This window comes from Ruditapes philippinarum, unplaced genomic scaffold (assembly GCF_026571515.1).
Source record: "Ruditapes philippinarum isolate M1 unplaced genomic scaffold, ASM2657151v2 ctg3597_1_1_1_1, whole genome shotgun sequence".
Lineage (NCBI taxonomy): Eukaryota > Metazoa > Mollusca > Bivalvia > Venerida > Veneridae > Ruditapes > Ruditapes philippinarum.
In genome coordinates this window covers 41,811-61,711 of record NW_026861271.1, presented here as the reverse complement: position 1 = coordinate 61,711, position 19,901 = coordinate 41,811, and the positions used below count along the sequence as shown (strand labels likewise).

Sequence of the window (19,901 nt, the reverse complement as noted above, 5' to 3'; positions counted from 1 at the left end):
TTCTGGGCTATCAAAATGAAGGTATGAAGTTTGGCAGACAACAGTATAGACCTGGCCAGACTGAATGGAATTACTGGCTGGCTTGGCTCTGTACTGGTGGCAAAGTGTAAGCATCAAGCACCATTAACCTGCTAAATTTGTCTGGCTTCATTTTGGAAGGTTCAAGCAGAGCAAGCTTTGAATTATCATTAGCAAGTAAATTAGAATAGACAAAAACAGGGTCCCTAAAGAACGCCCAAAACGGCATGTTGAAAATGGTACATGTACATGTTAAGTTTGAGCCTGTTCATAGTCGGTAGTGGTTAATACAAGCTATCGCCTACGCCCTAACCCCCCAGATTTAAGCAGCTAGAAGTCAACACTTAAACATGAAAATGGTGACACTTTGAATAATGAAGCATCCGCAGCCAGATACATGTATGTTCATAAATCATACCATGAAACCATCAATGTGACACATTCATGCCATTCCATTAAAAACGGGGGGGGGGGGTCTCCAAATAAAATACGCGGGAAGTGCGGATAAAAAGATCCGTTCAGAGAAAACAAAGCATTCCCTTTCAAATTTTACAGGTCTCTTTGAAAGTAATCTTTATTTGTAAATAGATGATCGAAGAAGAAAACAGAAACTCTATATCTTAATTTATTTCAACATAACAATAACTTTCTAACATTTTTATAAACATATTTAAATGATATTGTATATTATTTTATTTTTATTAATTACACGAACACAGCCTTGAGTACAAAGGTCTAGTTAATTGTCAACAAGTAAAACCTAAAACATTTCAGTGCAAGTAGACCCAATGCTGACAGAACACATTCATTTTCAATTTGAGCATCTTGTTCACATGAGCCTTCATTTTCATGTAATACTGTATGCTCCAACGTCGATTTTTATTCAACAATACAGACGTTACCCTGCTGCTTCAAATGTTCTGATCTGGGGTGTTCCCATCTTTAACAAAATCTTTATTCAACACATACTCATTCCATGTAACATTTCTTGGTTTTCGGCTATTTTTACTTGGCCCTGAAAGACAGAACAAAATTTCACATTGCAGTTTCAAAGCATCAACATTCTGCAAATTGTAAACAAAGTTATTGTTGATCTATGAAATTGTTTTCTTTTAACTCAAAGTATTGGATACCACATAGAGTCACGAAAACTATTCTAAGCATTCTAGTAAAAATTCAATCAATTTTGTCAGTCCTTATATCTGAATATCTATAAAGAAAGTGCTGTGTGGAGAAGATAGTGAATAAACCAAAATACTGTAATGAAAAGAGGCGAAATATGCTGAAATTCGATAAAGACCATGAAAAATGGTGAAATACATGTATGCTTAAATTCAACAGGATAGACAATGAAAAGTGGTGAAATATGCTAAAATTTTATAAGCTAGGACGACATAAATGATGAAATATACTAAGATTCAATGACCTAATGGATAATAAATAATAAGCAGAGCATAATTTTGATTAATGTAAGCACGGAGATAAAATAAATCTCTAAATCTCTAAAAAGGAACATCTTAGTGACGCATTGGCAAGTTAAAATATATTTTCAAACAAACCTTTCAATATGCTTCTAGGAGTTCTCCCCCTTGGACTTACTTTCGGTTCAAAGTCTTTAATAAAAGAAATCAGAAGGTTAAATAATGAAAACATAATTGTATGCTATGAAGTATTTCATTGATGAACCAAAATCTACTGTAAATAACTAAGCTAATTAAATCATGAAACAAGATAAAGATGCGCCAGGCAACTTGGTGACAATAGTTCCCTACAAATTTGGTTGAATTCCCCTGAGATAACAGGATGAATTAGGTAAGAGTATAAATACTAAATGCCTTAATACCAGTTTAGCTCACACACAGACATTAACTAATATAACAAAGTTATTTTGGAAAGCTTGGAAAAAACTGTTGGAAAAAAAGGGTTATTTGCTGTTGCCATTATCTTACAAGCATGAAACAGTTCTTGATAATATACTGTGTTTACAAAATACTTCATTCCTTTAAATTTGGCTTAAGCACCAGTATATTCAAACAGATTTACCTTGAACTGTGATACTGTTAGAAGATGCCACTTGTTGTCCTGATTTCTTTTGACTTACTTTATTCTGAAATAAGAATATTTTTTCTGATGCATCTTAAATGTTTTCATTCTTAATTTCCATCCATGACGATGTAAAACTGCAGTAAACAATGAAAGTAATCACTGTTAATTTTAATCGAATATAACACATACAGTCCTCAAGTATGTAACAAGATTATTTTTTTCCGTTATGATCAATAACTTTAACAGAATAAAATTAGATATAGTTCATATTAGACATGTGTTATATAATGAGAGAAAATGTAATACAGTGGTAACTGTTTGATTTTTTACTTCCACACTGTAAACGTCAAATGCAAATGGCCTCTACAATGGCTACATTCAAGTTTTACTATTGGAAGGGCATCTCATGCGCAACTGTAAAACCACCACAAACAAGCATCTTAAACACTGCATTTCCTTAAACCAGCAGAATATCTGTATTACATGTAACAGTTAGTCATTTCATTTTTTTTTGCTTTCACCAGTTAATTCAAATGTAAGAAGTACTTAAATTAATTAGGACCTATCAGAATATTTAATACCTGTATGCAAGACACATTTGTTGCTGGTTTGATCTTTGCAACTATATCCCTGTATTTCTGTAAGAAATCAATAGAACCCTCTGTTCCTGGTGATGACGACTTTGATTTGCTCGATGCTTGTGTTCCTGTATGTATCGATATTATATAGACAGATAATTATTACATAAAACAGTTGAAGTTTTAGAGACCTATCTAATAGTATTTGAATGAGAGGTTCTATAACAAGAAAGCATGTCAATAACCTTTTTACTAACACACTTATAAAACAATATCAATTGTTGCAGATCAAATGATTCAAAGTTGGCAGCCTTTCAAATATTTCCTAAAAGAGGACCAATATGTATAGTTAACGTTAATGCTTTGAAAAACAATTGAAAGTCAGAAAGAAATAAATACCTGTAACAATTGACTGCCTTGCTACAGATGGGGCAGATGCTTGTAGACCTGATGTGTTTAAATCAATGGTTCCTTCTGTAGGATAACTTATTTTATCTTTTGCATTTAGGGAAGGCCTGAACAGTTTATGAGCACCACTTGCTGATACTGATGTGACAGACGTAGATACAATTGTTGCAGATTCATCAATAGCAAGATCACTTGCTGGGCATCCAACATTTGAAATTGAACCACAAAAGGAATGAATTTCTTCAATTGGCTTTGACCTAAATGCAGTGCTAGATGCAGTATACCCTGGTGAACGTTGGTCATTATTACCGTAAGGGTATTCTTGTGACTGGTCATCTACTTCCTTCAATTCTTGTGATGAGGTATCTGACTGTGTTAGAGTGTTTGGAGAATCAGTTTCACACTCCATTTCCAACACTCCTGCAGTAGCAGTAACTTGCTTTGAAGGACAAATTTCTGGAGCGGATACCATATTATCGATGCCTTGTTGGTATGCCATTTTGTTTGAAACAGCAGGAGAATAAACTTTCTGCATAACGTCTTCTGAGTAATTGACTTTTAATTGGAGAGGCAGAGTTCCACGTTCCCTTTGATCGTTAACGTATACATTTGACTGGACATCTGAAAGCTGGTTCATATCACCTTCGTGCAACTCTTGATCTTTTTGTGTAAAAGACTGACTTATTCCTGGCATATTCTTGTAATTGCAGAGTGTGCTTATCTGGTATTGTGAAGTATGTTTCACACTCGTTGATGCACAACTTGAGTGACCTTCTTGAGCTTTTACATTTGCTTTGGGACTAGCAACTTCAGTACCACTTTCATCAACTGTTTCAATCTCCTCTTCAATCTTAAACATTGAAGAGTAATTCCGTTGTTTCTTTGGTATTCCCTTAGGAATTTCTGTTAATTTCGGAAGCTTTGACTGTCCCTCATCTCTGTTTAAATACTGTTTAAACTTTTCTTTACTGATGTCAAAATTACTAAACTGATCACTCACGACCTCTTTAGTAAGTTTATGCTTCTTGGCTTTGGACTTTGTAAACTTTGGCGGCATTTCAGAAACTTCCCAATTTAGATCAATAGATTGGTCCATGGAAGCTGCTTCAATCCCATTGGAAAAATGGATCTCTTTTGTGGTATAATCATTCATATTGCTTGATGATCTATTCCTTTCTATGGAGTTCTCTTTTTCATTATATTTTGGATCGATGGTAGCCGTCTCATCTTGTGTAAGCTTAATACTAAACTCATCCGGATCCACAGCCACAACATCAGTATTCAGTACACTCTTTGCAATGTCTATTTTTGGTATACTGAGTCCTGTTTGTCCAAAATCTCCTTTTTGGACACTTTCTTCTCTTTCATAGTGCCTAAAATTACCAGTTATGCTAATCTTTTGTTTTCTGTCTTCTTCATTATGTGCTGTCTCATCCTGTCTCGTTCTTGAAGTTCCATTTTTATCATATCTATCTAATCTAGAGCTTCCAAGTTGTGGACTTTCTAATGATTCTATTTCAGAATCGATCTTTAACTGGGTTTTCTTATATTCAGTTTCCTTAGATTGTGAAACTGCCTTAGGAATAATATTGTGTTCCGATTTACTTTTACTTAAATCCATATTAGTATCATTATCAAACTTGTCTCTGTCAACAGCACAATCATCTTTTCCTATGTTCATGCCCATAATTTCAATTGATCTCGTTTCTTGAATAGCTTTATTACGTTCCATTGCATCATCTTCCGCATTATTATATTCTTGGCAAAGCTCCTTTAGTGCTGTATCGTTATGTTCTTTTTCCACACCAGTTCTTTGCTCTCTGACACCAATGTCATCAGGTGTTCCATATTCCTGGAAAGAAATATGGAAAAGTTAAGAAACTGTTCCTGGAAAATCAATCAAATATTGTACAAAAGCTTTATAACTATTGACAGCAACAATTTACCCCTTATTCTACCTATTTATCATTTTATTTTGACATACAAAATATTATTCAATGTATTTATCATTTTATTTCGACATACAAAATATTATACAATATATTTATCATTTTATGTTAACAGTATTTGATGTGACAGATAATTCTTTATTGAAGTAAATAAGTTATTAATTCGTATCATTCTAATTTGAAATACATTTTGTAAATCCATTTTAATGAAATTGATGACAATTCCCATTGTCAAATTTGTGAGAATATTCTTTGCCATGGCAATAATATTATATGTGAAAAGAAATTTCTTGCATGATAACTTCTGAAACTATTAATAGCTATTTTAATACTTGTCTTTACCATCATGCCTTCATTTGTTTGAGTAACAGCATTTTGTACATTTTTTGTATCCTCCTGTCTGCATTCTGTTTGGACTTCCTTCACATTTCTCTCTACCAAATCAGTTTGAACTTCAGTACTACACAATGCAGGGTCTATTGTCTGTGTAACCCCTGTGTCTACTTGCACTCCAATCTGGACCTCCTATAACAACAACAAAAATAATGAAGTGAACATAATAGATAAGAAAAATTGTTGCAGGACTCAAGAAAATGTTTCCTCTTTCTCCATTTCTGTGACTTTATTTAAATATCAAGCAAAAAAAATCAAACAAGAATGAATATAAGAAAGCTCTGCTAAGATGGAGCAATTGAATGAAGGTAATTAAAACATTTAAATATTTTTGAGTTGAAGTATTCAATAAGTTTTGGAACCACTGATTCAGAAGAACCAGAAAATAGAACAACCCCAAGATATAGTACAGGTCAGCTCTTTCTTTTCAGCTGCTACATAACAAATTTTACAATTGTTACGGGAAGATCACAAGAGAGAAAGGAATGAACACCAAAACTATTAAAACAAGCAATTATCATAGTATTGCAAGCAATCCATAAGTCCCCTACCGGTAGGAGCCCAAGCAACATTCTGAAGGGCCATTCACTTAGGTTCCTATTTTAAGTCAATTTGTTGAAAAAGTTCTTTAAAAGTGATCACAGGAAACAGTTTTTATGTACAGACAGACGGACTGAAGGACACTCTAAAGTTATTTTTTAAACATCCCTGTTATCAAAATATAACATTTTTAAAATCCTATCATGATTGATGAAGTTGGAGTAAAAATTACCAATTTCTCAAAAAAAAGTCTAAGTTCAAAAGGGGCATAATTCTGGAAATAGTCTTGCTACAGTATTGAACACTCACAAATTTTGAGTGACAATAAGAAACATTTATATGAAGTTTGAAGTAGATACATTCAGAAAAAGAAGTTATTAAAAAAAACAATGTTTTTTTCATGAAAATTTTAAGTTCAAGGGAGGTAATTCAGATAAATTTTGTACTAGAGTTGTAAACCTTATCACATATGATGTGGTTGATGACAAGCAACTTATATTTAAAGTTTGAAGAAAATACCTTAAGAAATAAAGAATTTATAGTGAAAAAACTTAAAAACTAGAATAAGAAATCTTGAAATTCAGTCTATTTGTTGCCATAGCAACCAGAATTTTCAACATAGGAAGATAAGAAAAGGATGTGCATAATTTCCATACTGCCATCTATCCATATATCAAGTTTCATTAAAATATTTTCAATACTTTTTGCGTTTTCGCGGGATCAAGTTTTGTGGACGGACGGACTGACGGACGGACGGACAGACAGACGGAGGGTAAACCTAAAGTCCCCTCCGGTAAACCGGTAGGGGACTAATTATTTAATTGATTATGATAAGACTACAACAGCATACCTTATTTTCTACGGCAGGCTCAACTTGAACTTCACTGTCTAGCATATTTAGCATGTGTAATTCAGTTTGAGATTCTACTTGTAACTTTTCTACATTCAATATTTCCTGAAACAGAATTATTATTATTTCATATCGAGTAATTCATTAGCTGTGATTTCAGATAATTTAATATTACACAATGATAGGGAAGCATTCTAAAGCTAGGCCAAACCACATTTACAATATTTCTGGGACAACTTGACATACTAAACATACCTGGGACAAGTTATGTGAAAGTATATTTGTACGGACAGTTAAATTAATATTCTTATGAAATTTTTTATGACATATGGATGTTTTTTTAACAAGGATTAAGATTGCTTTTTAAAGAGAACTTGAGCATGCTGAGTTTTATTTCGTGGAAAAAAAATATGTCTTTGAAATGACACTGCATGTAAGATTTTTAAAAAAGCAACAAAGAGCCCCTTCTTCTTTGGAGATGGGGTGTGGATTAATTGTTCAATGACTTATTTGTGAGTGCCTTCCCCTCCCATCTCTCCCCATTATTTGCATTTATTGTTTTCGTACTGGTAATATATAAGAAGAATAGTTCAATGAATGAAAAGTTTAAAAGTGTAAAAATTTTCCAAAAATATTTTTTTTTTTTCAGTATGGCATTCGTTTCCATAATGATAAAGCTTAAGAGGGCTAAACCTTTGACTAAAAGGTCATAGATTATATAGAAATTATGGCTACAGATAACAGAAATGTTACCTTAGCATGAGTCAACTGTTTGTCAAGTTCAGCAATACTATCATTGGCTTCCTGTAGAGACTTTTCTGCTGTTTCTTTTTGTTCTGATATATTATTAACATCAGAAGTAAGTCCTGCTATTTCCTCCTTCAGTTTGGTTACCTACAAATAACAACTTTAGGACTTAACATGACTGGCAAAAGTATCCAAAATGTATCTGTTATGCAAAATTGAAAGAAAAAAAATAAGTCAGTTTTTTTTTACTACCTTGTACAAAAAATGCCAGAAATAGTTTTGTTTGTTTTGGGTTTTACGTCACATCGACACAGTATAGGTCATATCGCGACATTCCAGCTTTACTGGTGGAGGAAGACCTCAGGTGCCCTTCCGTGCATAATTTCAGGCACAAACGGGCACCTGAGTAGAACCACGGACGTTATGTAAGCTAGCTGGATAGCATCCTCACATGAAAGAATCCAAAGTCCCTGTCGAGATTCGAACCCACAGCGGTGAGGGGCAAGTGGTTTGAAATAGTTTTGAAGACATGAGACTTTTCTAATAGTGAAGATATAAAATATGATAAACAAGATCATATATAAATATATATAATTATATATGTAATATATCATATATAATTATATCATATATAAAGACATGAGATTTTCTATTAGAAGACTATCCAAAGTAAAGAAATGATTACTTATGGCCTACATTATTGAGAAAGCAAAAGCAGAAAAGATTGCATTCAAATGAATTTTCTTTCATCAAATAAAATCAGGAAAAAATCTTAGTATGATTATTAAAAGCGGCTGTAAATGAGATCATTTCTGTTTTAAGTTTGGCTTTCATTATCAAAACCATCAACCTTTGCTTCAAAACCCTCAACTCCTGTCTTATGTCTTTCTTGATTATTGGCCATCTCATCTGTTGACTGTTTGAGAGCAGCTTCAGTCTTGTTAAGTTTGTCTTGTGTAGCTTTCTGTACTTCTTCAATAGTGGCACATTCATCTCTATATTTAGCAGCATTATGTAGATGTATGTTGATAAGTCTATGACTGTCATCTAACTTCTTCAAGGAATCCTGGGTAACAAAACAATACCAATAGTGATACACAAACCATAGCAAATATTGGCCTCAAGGTTGTAAAACGTTTTTCCAGAAATCTGCCTCAAGTAGTACATCACTGAAGTTTGTACAAAACTAAATATTCATATTTTCAACACAGATGCCTTCCATTATAATTCTGCTCGAATAGTCTAGTCTTCAGGCAAAATTATTCTCTTAATCTATTAGTTGTTTTTTTATCACTTAAAATATATCTTATTTAAGGCTTTATTATAATGTAATACCCAATATTTCTCCTTCCAGGAATTTTTGTCTTTATCAAGGCTGCTGAAGTTCTCTTCAAGCTAAAGAGACAAACACATATTATTATGTTACATGCTAAAAAATTGTGATTATTAAAGGAACTCCACTGTAGTCCAAAAGCCTAAAACAACATTTGAATTTCTTTGATACTTGTAAATCAACTGGGGCACTTAAAATGGAAAGATATGTAAAGAAAGTAATGAAGTATACTTGAATTGAGTATCTTATTTGTGCTTTATAATTATTCTAGAAAGCTCAGTAAGCAATTGTTCTGAAAATTTGCACGCTTACTATTGGTACAGACCTACATCAAATGGTACATAAATCTGAAAAAATCCAGTCACTTTAAAAAATGGGCTTATTTTTCATTTAGCAACAGTATTTTGTAATGTTATCAAATTGGTGTGTACAATTAAATATTGAAAATTGAAGAGTTGATGACAATTTACTTAAGAGCAAAATCAAAACAAAACCATTTATACTTTATTAACAAGCTCCTTCAGTCTTTTGACCTCATTCTCCAATTCAGCCTTTCTATCTAGTTCTTGATCTGGTTCAACTTTGACCTTGACCTTTATATCCAGCAGCTCCTGGGTGACCTTGAGGAGGTCAGCTTCTTTCATGTCTAGAATACATTTCTGGTGACTGTTCTGGTACTGAAGATTCTTGTTCAGATTTTGGACATGTTTCACTGAAAAAAATATAAATATATTCCAATATAAAATTCAAAATAGTCTATATGTATATACTTGGTAAGAGATGTTTTTATTTTAACAAATAGTAACAAATCCGGTTAATTTACTAATAGTAAAAACTGATCCATGTGCATGATATAACAGACACAAATTACAGTTTTAGACAAGTACAACTCTTATAAAGTTTCAAAAAGTTCTCTTTAAGTTATAATCTTTTGAAAATAACACTGACTTTATCAATTATATCAAATATTAAATCAAACTAAGACCAGAAGAAGGAGAAGACAATGAAGGAAAAGAAACAGAAGCAGAAAATAAGAAGGAGAGAAGGAAAAGGAAGCCATATAAAGATATATCTTTTTGGGCTATAGATACAATTAATTTAGGGGCCTCTGTGGCCTAGTGGTAATGGCTACAGACACTAAATGAGTTGCCCCACACTCTTGTCATTTCAAATATTGCATTAGAAAAACTATCCGGTCTGTTTATTAAGACATTGGTGTTTCTAACCTGGGCTGGGTCTTACCAACAGTCTTATGATTTTCAAAATCACTATGATTGTTGTTTGCTAGATTGTAAGACCATATTACATAACCCATCGTACAAACAACCAGTAGACATATGATTTTTACTAGTGTCTGATTACCACAAGGACAATATAAAGCTATGGTGAAAATACAATGTAGATATAGATAAGAAAAGATGGACCATAAAAAATGTGAAAATTGTTAAGCGGGCAAAAGCAGAACACAAATGAAACACACATAAAATGTTTTCAATGAGTTTTCACTATAACTCACAAGGATGAATAAAGCAAAATTCTATAATATATAACCTAAATGTACAAATTATCATACTTTTCTTGTCAGTTTTTCAAGACAGATATTGTTTACATGTATGTCTTTCAATTGACAGGTGCAGCACTTTGGCAGGCTTTATGGTTTTTATATACTTTGTTTTCAGGATTTATGGTTTTTATACACTTACTTTTGCAGGATTTATGGTTTTTTATAGACTTACTATAGCAGGATTTATGGTTTTTACAGACTTCAAACATCAGGACAATAAATTTTATCAAGATATCAACTTATGTTAACTTATCGACATGCACAGACAATAAATTACATACAGCCATATCTTTTAACAGTATCAAGAGAATCTTAAATACATTTACAATCCTTAAAGAAGCATTAAAACACAGATAATGTTTTCTTAGGTAAAGTATAAATTATATATCTCCTATGTAAATAGATTTTAAAAATTCCATACAACTAATAATATATTTTCTTAAGATAAATGTTAATTTTTTTCTAATATTATACAAAGTACTGTCACAACTGCATATGATGATCAGATTGGAACCTTACATAAACATGTTATATACATGTAAAAAAATAATTCTTATGTAACAATGATAAAGAGTATAGGCTGTCTAATAAAATAAAGTATGAAATAATTGTATAAATGTTTGCATAAGGCTTAAAAATCTGTCTCCAAAAGCTTGATATGCTTAAAACAACAATTATTTAATACAGCTTACATATATATTATTACATAGAATCTCTAGTCAGCTGATTCCAAACATTTTTTTTTCCACATCTTTTAATATAGACATTTATGTTTTGTTACAGAATAAATATATATTTTATCTATGTGGATTTTCTCTCTATTACCTTTTTTGGGGCATATTTTCTGTTTAAAGAAAACTGAAAAGTGGCTTTGAGAACTTGTAACCTTCACTTGTTCAGTCTCTTGCGAAGCAGGCCATTTTTCTATTATAATAATAGATCAAAATGAGACAAGAGCCATGTCAACATGGCCATCCCCCGCCGATTGTGTTTGCTCATTGGAAGAATGTATAGGTAGTAGAGCAGAATAATTCAATTTTAAAGCAGCACGCCTCCAGATTCATGCTAATTTTCATGAAAATTTTGAAAATGTGTTTTAAAGTATAATTCAGTAAAATAACCAAAAGGAAGCACTTAACACATTATCAATGACACTTACAACCCACGTAAATTACTAAAAAGAGGTCAAAATATGCAAAATAGCCATTACTGCGTTAGTAACGCTGTAGAAATATAGTTATGAATACTGAAAAATCGGTCACTAATCGCACATAACATGTAAATTATTACTAGAACTTTGAATCTTTATACTTTTCCTAAAATCTTAGTACATTTTTCTCAGGTTTGACTTCCTTGAAATAATTTTGCTCATCTGGAGGCATCCAGCTTTAAGAGGTCTTTTGGTAATGAAAACTGATGGCTGAAGTGATAACAGATTTGAAACCTATGTGAATACTGATGGCTGAAATTAACAAAGGGCAATAACTGTATAAAAATAATGCAGGGTAGGTTATCATTCTTGTGTGCTGCACCTCTCCTCAGTAAAATCTATCCACCTATGGAGTTTCAAGTTGATACCTCAAATATTTTTTGAGATAAGCTCCGGACAAAATAGTATGAAAAAGAACAAAGGGCAAAAACTCAAAAATTATATAGAGAAGAGTTATCATTCTAGCGCACAGCATTCCTGCTCAATAAGATCTATCCATCTATGACATTTCATGTTGACATCTCAAACACTTTTGAGTAATGCTCCACTCAGGTGAAAAATTAAGTATGAAAAACAACAAAGGGCAATAACTTAAAAATTATGAAAAGTAGAGTTATCATTCTTGTGCACTGCACACCTCCTGAGTGAGATCTATGCACCTATGAAGTTTCAAGTTGATATCTCAAAGGCTTTTTGAGTTATGCTCTAGACAAAAATTAATATTGAAAAATAACAAAGGGCAATAACTCAAAAATTATGCAGGAAATGGTTATCATTCTTGTGCACTGCACTCCCCCTCAATGAGATCCATCCACCTATGAAGTTTCAAGTTGATACCTCAAATACTTTTTGAGATAAGCTCCGGACAAAATAGTATGAAAAAGAACAAAGGGCAATAACTCAAAAATTATATAGGAAAGAGTTATCACTTGCTCACAGCATTCCTCCTCAATAAGATCTATCCACCTATGACATTTCATTTTGACATCTCAAACACTTTTTGAGTTATGCTCCACTCAGGTGAAAAGTTAAGTATGAAAAATTACAAAGGGCAATAACTCAAAAAAGATGAAAGGTAGAGTTATCATTCTTGTGCACTGCACACCTCCTAAGTGAGATCTATGCACCTATGAAGTTTCATGTTGATATCTCAAAAGCTTTTTGAGTTATGCTCTGGACAAAAATTAATTTTGAAAAATAACAAAGGGCAATAACTCAAAAATTATGCAGGATAGAGTTATCACGCTTGTGCACTGCACTCCTCCTCAATGAGGTCCATCCATCTATGAAGTTTCAAGTTGATACCTTGAATACTTTTTGAGATAAGCTCTGGACAAAATAGTATGAAAAAGAACAAAGGGCAATAACTCACAAATTATATAGGAAAGAGTTATCATTCTTGTGCACAGCATTCCTCCTCAATAAGATCTATCCACCTAGGACATTTCATGTTGACATCTCAAACACTTTTTGAGTTATGCTCCACTCAGGTGAAAAATTAAGTATGAAAAATAACAAAGGGACAATAACTCAAAAATTATGAAAAGTAGAGTTATCATTCTTGTGCACTGCACACCTCCTGAGTGAGATCTATGCGCCTATGAAGTTTCATGATGGTATCTCAAAGGCTTTTTGAGTTATGCTCTGGACAAAAATTATTTTTGAAAAATAACAAAGGGCAATAACTCAAAAATTATGCAGGAAAGAGTTATCACGCTTGTGCACTGCACTCCTCCTCAATGAGGTCTATGCGCCTATGAAGTTTCAAGTTGATATCTCAAATACTTTTTGAGATATGCTCCGGACAAAAATGTCGGACGGACGGACGGACAGACGGAGACTATTTTCTTTATATAAAAAAACCCACTTTTTCCATATGGCAGAGTATCTCCATTGCTCCATTTGATCTAAGTATGTCAGTTTTCAAATTCTACAGTATTATGTCCTAAGGACCTCAGTCGAGCTCCTTTAATTAATTAATAAAGTGCAACAGACTTCAGTCAAACCTGAGTTAAAGACCATCTCTTGATAAAGATCACCCTGTAAGTAAAAGACCACTCTTTGACAAACCCTTATTGATTATAAAGAACAAAATAACATCCAAATAAAGACCACTTGTTTATAAAAGACATTGGGTTTCTCCCTTGGATGGCCTATGTTCACAGGGTTTACTGTATTTGTGTTTATTTAAGACAGCACAACTGTATTATTTAATACATAGCTGTATTGAAAAAAGGTGATACATACGATAAACACCTATTATCAATACCATTCATTATCATGGCTGTTCAAAATCAATGTTACGATCTTTTATAATGGATTCACGCAATTAAGACTGTAATTAAATTTCCGTAAATTGAATACTAAACTATCCAATACTGTGAAGCACGCCCATTTAACTTATTTCTGAAAATCACTCTAAATGCCTGGGTATTTAAAAATGCAATAACAAAACAGGAGGACCTGTTCAATGTATTTCTACTCGATATATAAATTAGCTATCAAGCATGGTGATTTAAAAGCCGGACTGATATATCAGTAAACTTCAATTAAGACAATCAAAAAAATATCCTATCGTTCAATTGAAATAGGCAATTTACATCTACCATTATAGAACTACAGAGGGCGAAAAAAACAATGGAATTATAAACCTAATATCAATGCATGGCGTACAAAAGGACAATATTTTAATGAATACAAGAATATTTCTATCTCTCAGATTGGAATGATTTGATAAGTTTTTGTACAAACAGTAATACTTGAGTTGTTAGATATAAGAATATCAATAAAATGGGTCTAACTTGATCGAAATTTGTCTCCATTTATAGCAATGGAGAGAAAATGGGACTTATTTCAATGTCACTAGGTAAGTGCCTTCATTTTTATTTAATAGTACATAATTTTCTTCATTCAAATTTGAATAAAAGAGCACTTTTCAACTGGCAGTTGCCTCGATCTTCCTCTATAAAAGCAATATCAATCAACAGGTATGTAAAGAATACCAGTTACAAATTGACTTTTACTTGCATGGGAATAAAAAAAGGGATATAAGACATTCTATTATATACAAAATTAACTTATACAGATGACAACCCCCCAGCCCCCCTCCCCTGGCTGACAACTGAATTCATGCTAAAAAATCAAATTTATGTAATTAATATTTGTACTGTACTGAACAATTAATTATTGAATTCAATTCTGTATTGAATTATTATTTCATTATTGTTCTGTATTGAAAAATGGAACAATCAATTATTAACTTTAAATATCAGTGTTATTAACTTTAAATATCAGTTACAAGGGTTTTTAATTACTATGAAAACTCAAACAGAAATTATGTAGCCCCTCCAAGTCTGGCCATTTTTCCAAAATGTTCTTTTCAGCCATCCTGGCTGGGACAGTGTAGTGCTTGCATGCTATACATTACAATTACCATTACTAACACTCCACAGGTAATGCTTATCAAAACTTCAAGGGAGGTCTTTTCTAATTTAATTAATTCATGACCAGATCTTTTCAAACGAATATCAATAGAAATAGAAGCACTCTCAAATTCTATAATTATGTTAAAAAAAATTGAAATCTGTGAAATTTATTGAGAAATAAATTACTTATATTATATTATAACTATGACAGCTTTTACTTCACAAGAATTAAATAATTTAAAAAAATTACTGAAAAGCAACCAGGCAGGTAAGAAATCAATACATTTCTTTTAATTCAAAGCATACTTTAAGAGTGTAAGCAATTGGTAATGAATGATCTATGCCATACTTAAGTCTTCAATTAGCACTTATTTTAAAATTTTCCCTAAAAAATCTATTTTGAAAGAAAGACAAGTCCATTTGATAAATTAAAAAGCATGTCCTGGGTGTTAAAAATCTTTTTTTTAACCAGATGGAACCGGATGTATTTGGCCTTTGCCACTTTAAGAGTTGAGCCAAGCCAGCCGGCATATCCCCTCAGTCTGGCCAAGTTCAATAAAGATTGTTAACCAACTTTAAACTTTCATCTAGATGTCTTGGTTTAGAACTGTTCATCATATAGGGAAGAAGATGTGTAAGCAACGTATAGCTGTGGTAGAGCCTCGGAATGGTATCCCAAGAGTCCCAGGTTCGAGTCCCTGTCAGGATGCACATTTTTCTCCCCATGTGACATTGATAAACCTTAAATTGAATAAGTGATAGTTCCTAAAAATTAAAGAGACTGGATAGGCCCATATAAGGCATTCAGCAATTTAAGGGTTAATTTTCACAAAAAACTAGAAATGTGTCCATAGGACATGGATGCCCCCACACGCCACTGTTCTGTCAATCTTATGACTCTAGGTCAAATATTTTTTGGACTACATGTGCCACAAGTTGAAAACTAAAAATCAACAAAGGGCCATAATTCTGTTAAATTTGGTCGCAGCAAAAATTCCTTCCTTTACTACCATCTACACATTAAGGTTGTTCATCCCTGTAAGTTAAAGCAAAATCTGCCAACCGGTTTAAGAGGAGTTGCGTTCACAAAATTTCTACAAAGTATCTAGTGAAAAAATCAACAAAGGGCCATAATTCTGTTAAATTTGGTCGCAGCAAAAATTCCTTCCTTTACTACCATCTACACATTAAGGTTGTTCATCCCTGTAAGTTTAAGCAAAATCTGCCATCCGGTTTAAGAGGAGTTGCGTTCACAAGATTTCGGGACATACGGACGGACGGACTGACTGACGGATTGACGGACGGACAAGTGCAACGCTATATGCTCCCACATTGTGGGGGCATAAAAATAGAATTAGTTTGAAACAATGCATGACCATGCTGCTTTAATTCAAAACTTTTTTTAATTATTAAGAACACATATGCATGTTTTTTCAATAATCTCTTGAGAAAATGTCTGCAGCAACTCCTGTTTGTTATAATAAGAAAAATATAATGTTACACCCATGTTAAACAAATTTCTTTTATCCACATGTTGAAAAGACGATTGACATAGCTTTTAATTAAGCCATTTGCCTTGTACTCGAAAGTACTTGATCCGTCTGAAAACTTTAACGACCTTCTATGACAATCATTGGCCTGATCTTTTGATTGAGATATCATTTAACAATCTATTTACACTATCTAACAACCCCCCCCCTCTCAACATTTTAGTGTCATTTTGGTTTTGTAAAAAAGGGGTTTTAATGGTAGATATAGAAATAGCCATAAAATATATTTTATCAATATCCAGATATCAAATGTTCAAGTGTTTTTACATTGGCAAGTGCGATATGGATTTTTAAAAAAATAAAATAACTTAGGATATTATAGCATTATATATCATGATATAAAATGATATCATGCTGTAAAAATATGCCATTAGATTAAAGTAACGAAAATAATATATGATCTTCCTGAGTTAAGGACTTATCAGGTATTTTAAAAGTCAATAATAAAATATATACAAAGTAAAATTTAAGGTGTTGTGGAAAGAATCTAAGAAATTAACATTAAAACGATTTACTTTTGCAAAGAAATCAGTCATATTAATTCTAAGCATAAGTGAAAAACAAAAGACAAATTTATATCTTTTTATCGAATTCAATAAATTCATCTTCACTGATCATAGCTTAAATTTTTGTTTTTTCACTTTCAGATTTCTCAACTGGATATCAAATAAAAGATGACAATGTTATATGTGTGAGATGGATTTAAGACGTTTAAACATGCATCCATTACCAACATCTCAACATTTTTCAAATATACGTACAGACGATGACATAACTGCTGCCGTAACAAACTTCTTGCACAATGAAGGCTCGAACCTTCACGGCAAAACCTGGCAGGATACAACTGCTGAAGTCACTAAATGGCTTGCAAGTCAGATCCAACGCGAGCGTGAGGGTTGGCGTCAAAAGACCCGTGCAGCCATGCAAGAGATCGAGAATCATCGGAAAGAAGTGCTGAAATTTCAAGCAATTATTCAGGAGTCAGTTGAACACATGAAAATTCTTGTAGAATGTTGTAACCTACCGGAAGAGACCATTTCTCAGATATCTGAACAAGAACCGAGACGGGCACTACCAATGTATATAGAATGTTTAACGGAAACTTTAAACTCGTTGATGGAAGATAGGATTCTTTGTCTACAGATTTTAAAAGCAGACGAGAGGTCATCACAAGCTAGTTTACCTAGTCTACTTAAAGCTTATATTGAGGCTTTAAAACACCATGCCGAACGGGCTCATAAAGAGGCCAAGAACAGACTTGAATCTCTTGAGTCGGTTAATAAACATAGTTTCTCTGAACTTGCAAAGATGAAAAAAGCTATTCATAGGAAACAAGAAGAAGTTGAAAAACTACATTCTAAACTGCAAGAAATTCAGGAAGTTACAATGAAAAAGTTTAAAGAAGTGAATGACATACAAATTACAAAAGATGATAGGGAATTTGATGATCAATCTTCTCAAACTGACTTTCCGATAACATCTAAAACAAAATCAAATGAACGCCATTCTTCCCCATCATCTTTGTATAGTGCTCCAACACCAGTTCCACCAGCTGACCAGAAAAATATACATATTTCTGCAGAGAGACTGTCTAAATTACGTAGAAGTGCCAAAAAGCTTGAAAACTCTCTGAATGATGCTCTGTCCCAAATGGACACGTTCCGTAGTGGAATGAAACCCACAAAAGTCACTCAATCAAATATGTTCGGTACTCCAAGACCTTTCGGTCTACAAAACCTTCCCGATGTTCCTGCAAACCTCAAAAAAGAAATGAAACTCTTACCATCGCCAATGCACATGTGGTCGACAAAATTTGAAATCAGCGGACCAAAAGTTCATGATGCGGAACTTGAACAAATTAAGCAAATCGAAAGAGAAAAGGAAGAGCGTAAAAGAAAAGCGAAAGAAAAGAGAAGGGAGGCTATTCAGAACAGTCAAGAGAGGCTTGTTCATTCGCAGCAAGAAGTGCCAACATTTCGATCTTTGATGAAATCATTAGATGAAGTAAAGAAGACCAAAGGGCGAAATGTAAAACCAGTTGGACAAGTAACAAAATGTCTTAGGTGTAATAAATTGTTTACATTAAATGATAACCACAAAAAATCTTGCAACTATCATCCTAAAGGTAAGGAAAGAATAGAGCAGTATTCGGACAGGGGAAAGCTAGTGAAGGTTACTTATGTTTGGAAATGTTGTATGATGGGGCCAGATAACCCAGGATGTACATACGGACAACATGTCTAGTGCGCTTAAACAATTCTATTATAAATTTTAGGATATTTAATGGTTTCCATGATTTTTTTTCTTTATCAACATAATTTTTTTTATTACACAATTTGTTTGCCTCTGAGGTTAACATTTTGGCATAATTTAAAACACCTTAAATATTTCAATTTGTACTAAGTTTTTTGACATGTTTATCTCATCAAACATTTCTTTTTCATTTGACAGAATCATGCAACGTTCAGTATTGATCTAATGCATAAATGATGTTTTCATACAAACTATCTTGTTCAACAAAAAAAGATTCAATAACGGTTCATTAAAAAAGTATGAAGTCAACATTTTGGCATAAGTTTATTGTCATATTTATCTCATCTGTTTTCTTTTGAAAGAATTATGCAATGTATCGTCTTGATCTACCATAAAATTCCTATTAAACGCCCCCGGGGGCTAAACATTTTCCAAAAGGGGGGCTATTATTACAACACGTTTTTCTTAAATCCAAAAATCATTGAAAATACATTTAGTGTAACATGGGTTGGTAATAACATTAAAATGTGTTAAGATTTTAAAGTTCATGTGATACATTTTTGTGTTTACTATGAAATTAAATGGATTCTGAAGGAGTTGAATAAAATTACGGATTTATGAGCAGATTTTTTTCCATATAAAAAAGCCAGGGGGGGGGGGGGGGGGGTCTTTTATTAGGGGAGGGGCGTTTAATAGGAATTTTACGGAATATGCAGAAATTATGTTTAAAGGCACACAATTTGAGATATATACAAGAAAAGCAATAATTTTTTATTTTTCTGAAATTCATCACAAATAACTATAATGATTTCATAAACACCTTAATTATATTCATGATAAGATGAAAGAGTTGAAAAAGAACTTTTCGAAAGAACATGCTGAAAGAGAATTAATCATACTAGAAAATTCAGTAACAAATGAAGATATTTTTTCTTAATATTTTACAATATCATTACATAGTATGCATAGTTATTTTATTTACTTTTTTCACATGACAAAGAAATTGCTTTTTGACACAAACTGAATGTTTCATAGAA

General features: G+C 32.7%; 2 protein-coding genes across 3 annotated transcripts; one reads left to right on the top strand and one right to left on the bottom strand.

Annotated features, from left to right (window-relative positions):
* Positions 1-629: 629 nt before the first annotated feature.
* On the bottom strand, positions 630-9,575 carry LOC132715126 (myosin-16-like). The gene is made up of 11 exons (XM_060698099.1): positions 9,366-9,575; positions 8,865-8,924; positions 8,380-8,595; positions 7,536-7,676; positions 6,783-6,887; positions 5,342-5,524; positions 3,042-4,902; positions 2,646-2,770; positions 2,062-2,125; positions 1,578-1,631; positions 630-1,033 (listed from the first exon to the last, which is right to left on the bottom strand). Exons 1-11 carry the CDS (start codon positions 9,504-9,506, stop codon positions 930-932), a joined length of 3,054 nt encoding a protein of 1,017 aa, XP_060554082.1. The 5' UTR covers positions 9,507-9,575; the 3' UTR covers positions 630-929.
* A 4,108-nt stretch (positions 9,576-13,683) lies between these two features.
* On the top strand, positions 13,684-19,502 carry LOC132715125 (uncharacterized). Of its 2 annotated transcripts, none has more exons than XM_060698096.1 (2): positions 13,684-14,502; positions 17,259-19,502. In XM_060698096.1, exon 2 carries the CDS (start codon positions 17,299-17,301, stop codon positions 18,853-18,855), a length of 1,557 nt encoding a protein of 518 aa, XP_060554079.1. In that variant the 5' UTR covers positions 13,684-14,502; positions 17,259-17,298; the 3' UTR covers positions 18,856-19,502. The 2 variants fall into 2 exon arrangements, with proteins under 2 accessions (XP_060554079.1, XP_060554080.1); XM_060698097.1 differs by lacking the exon at positions 13,684-14,502 and adding an exon at positions 16,920-17,036.
* The last annotated feature ends 399 nt before the right edge of the window (positions 19,503-19,901 follow it).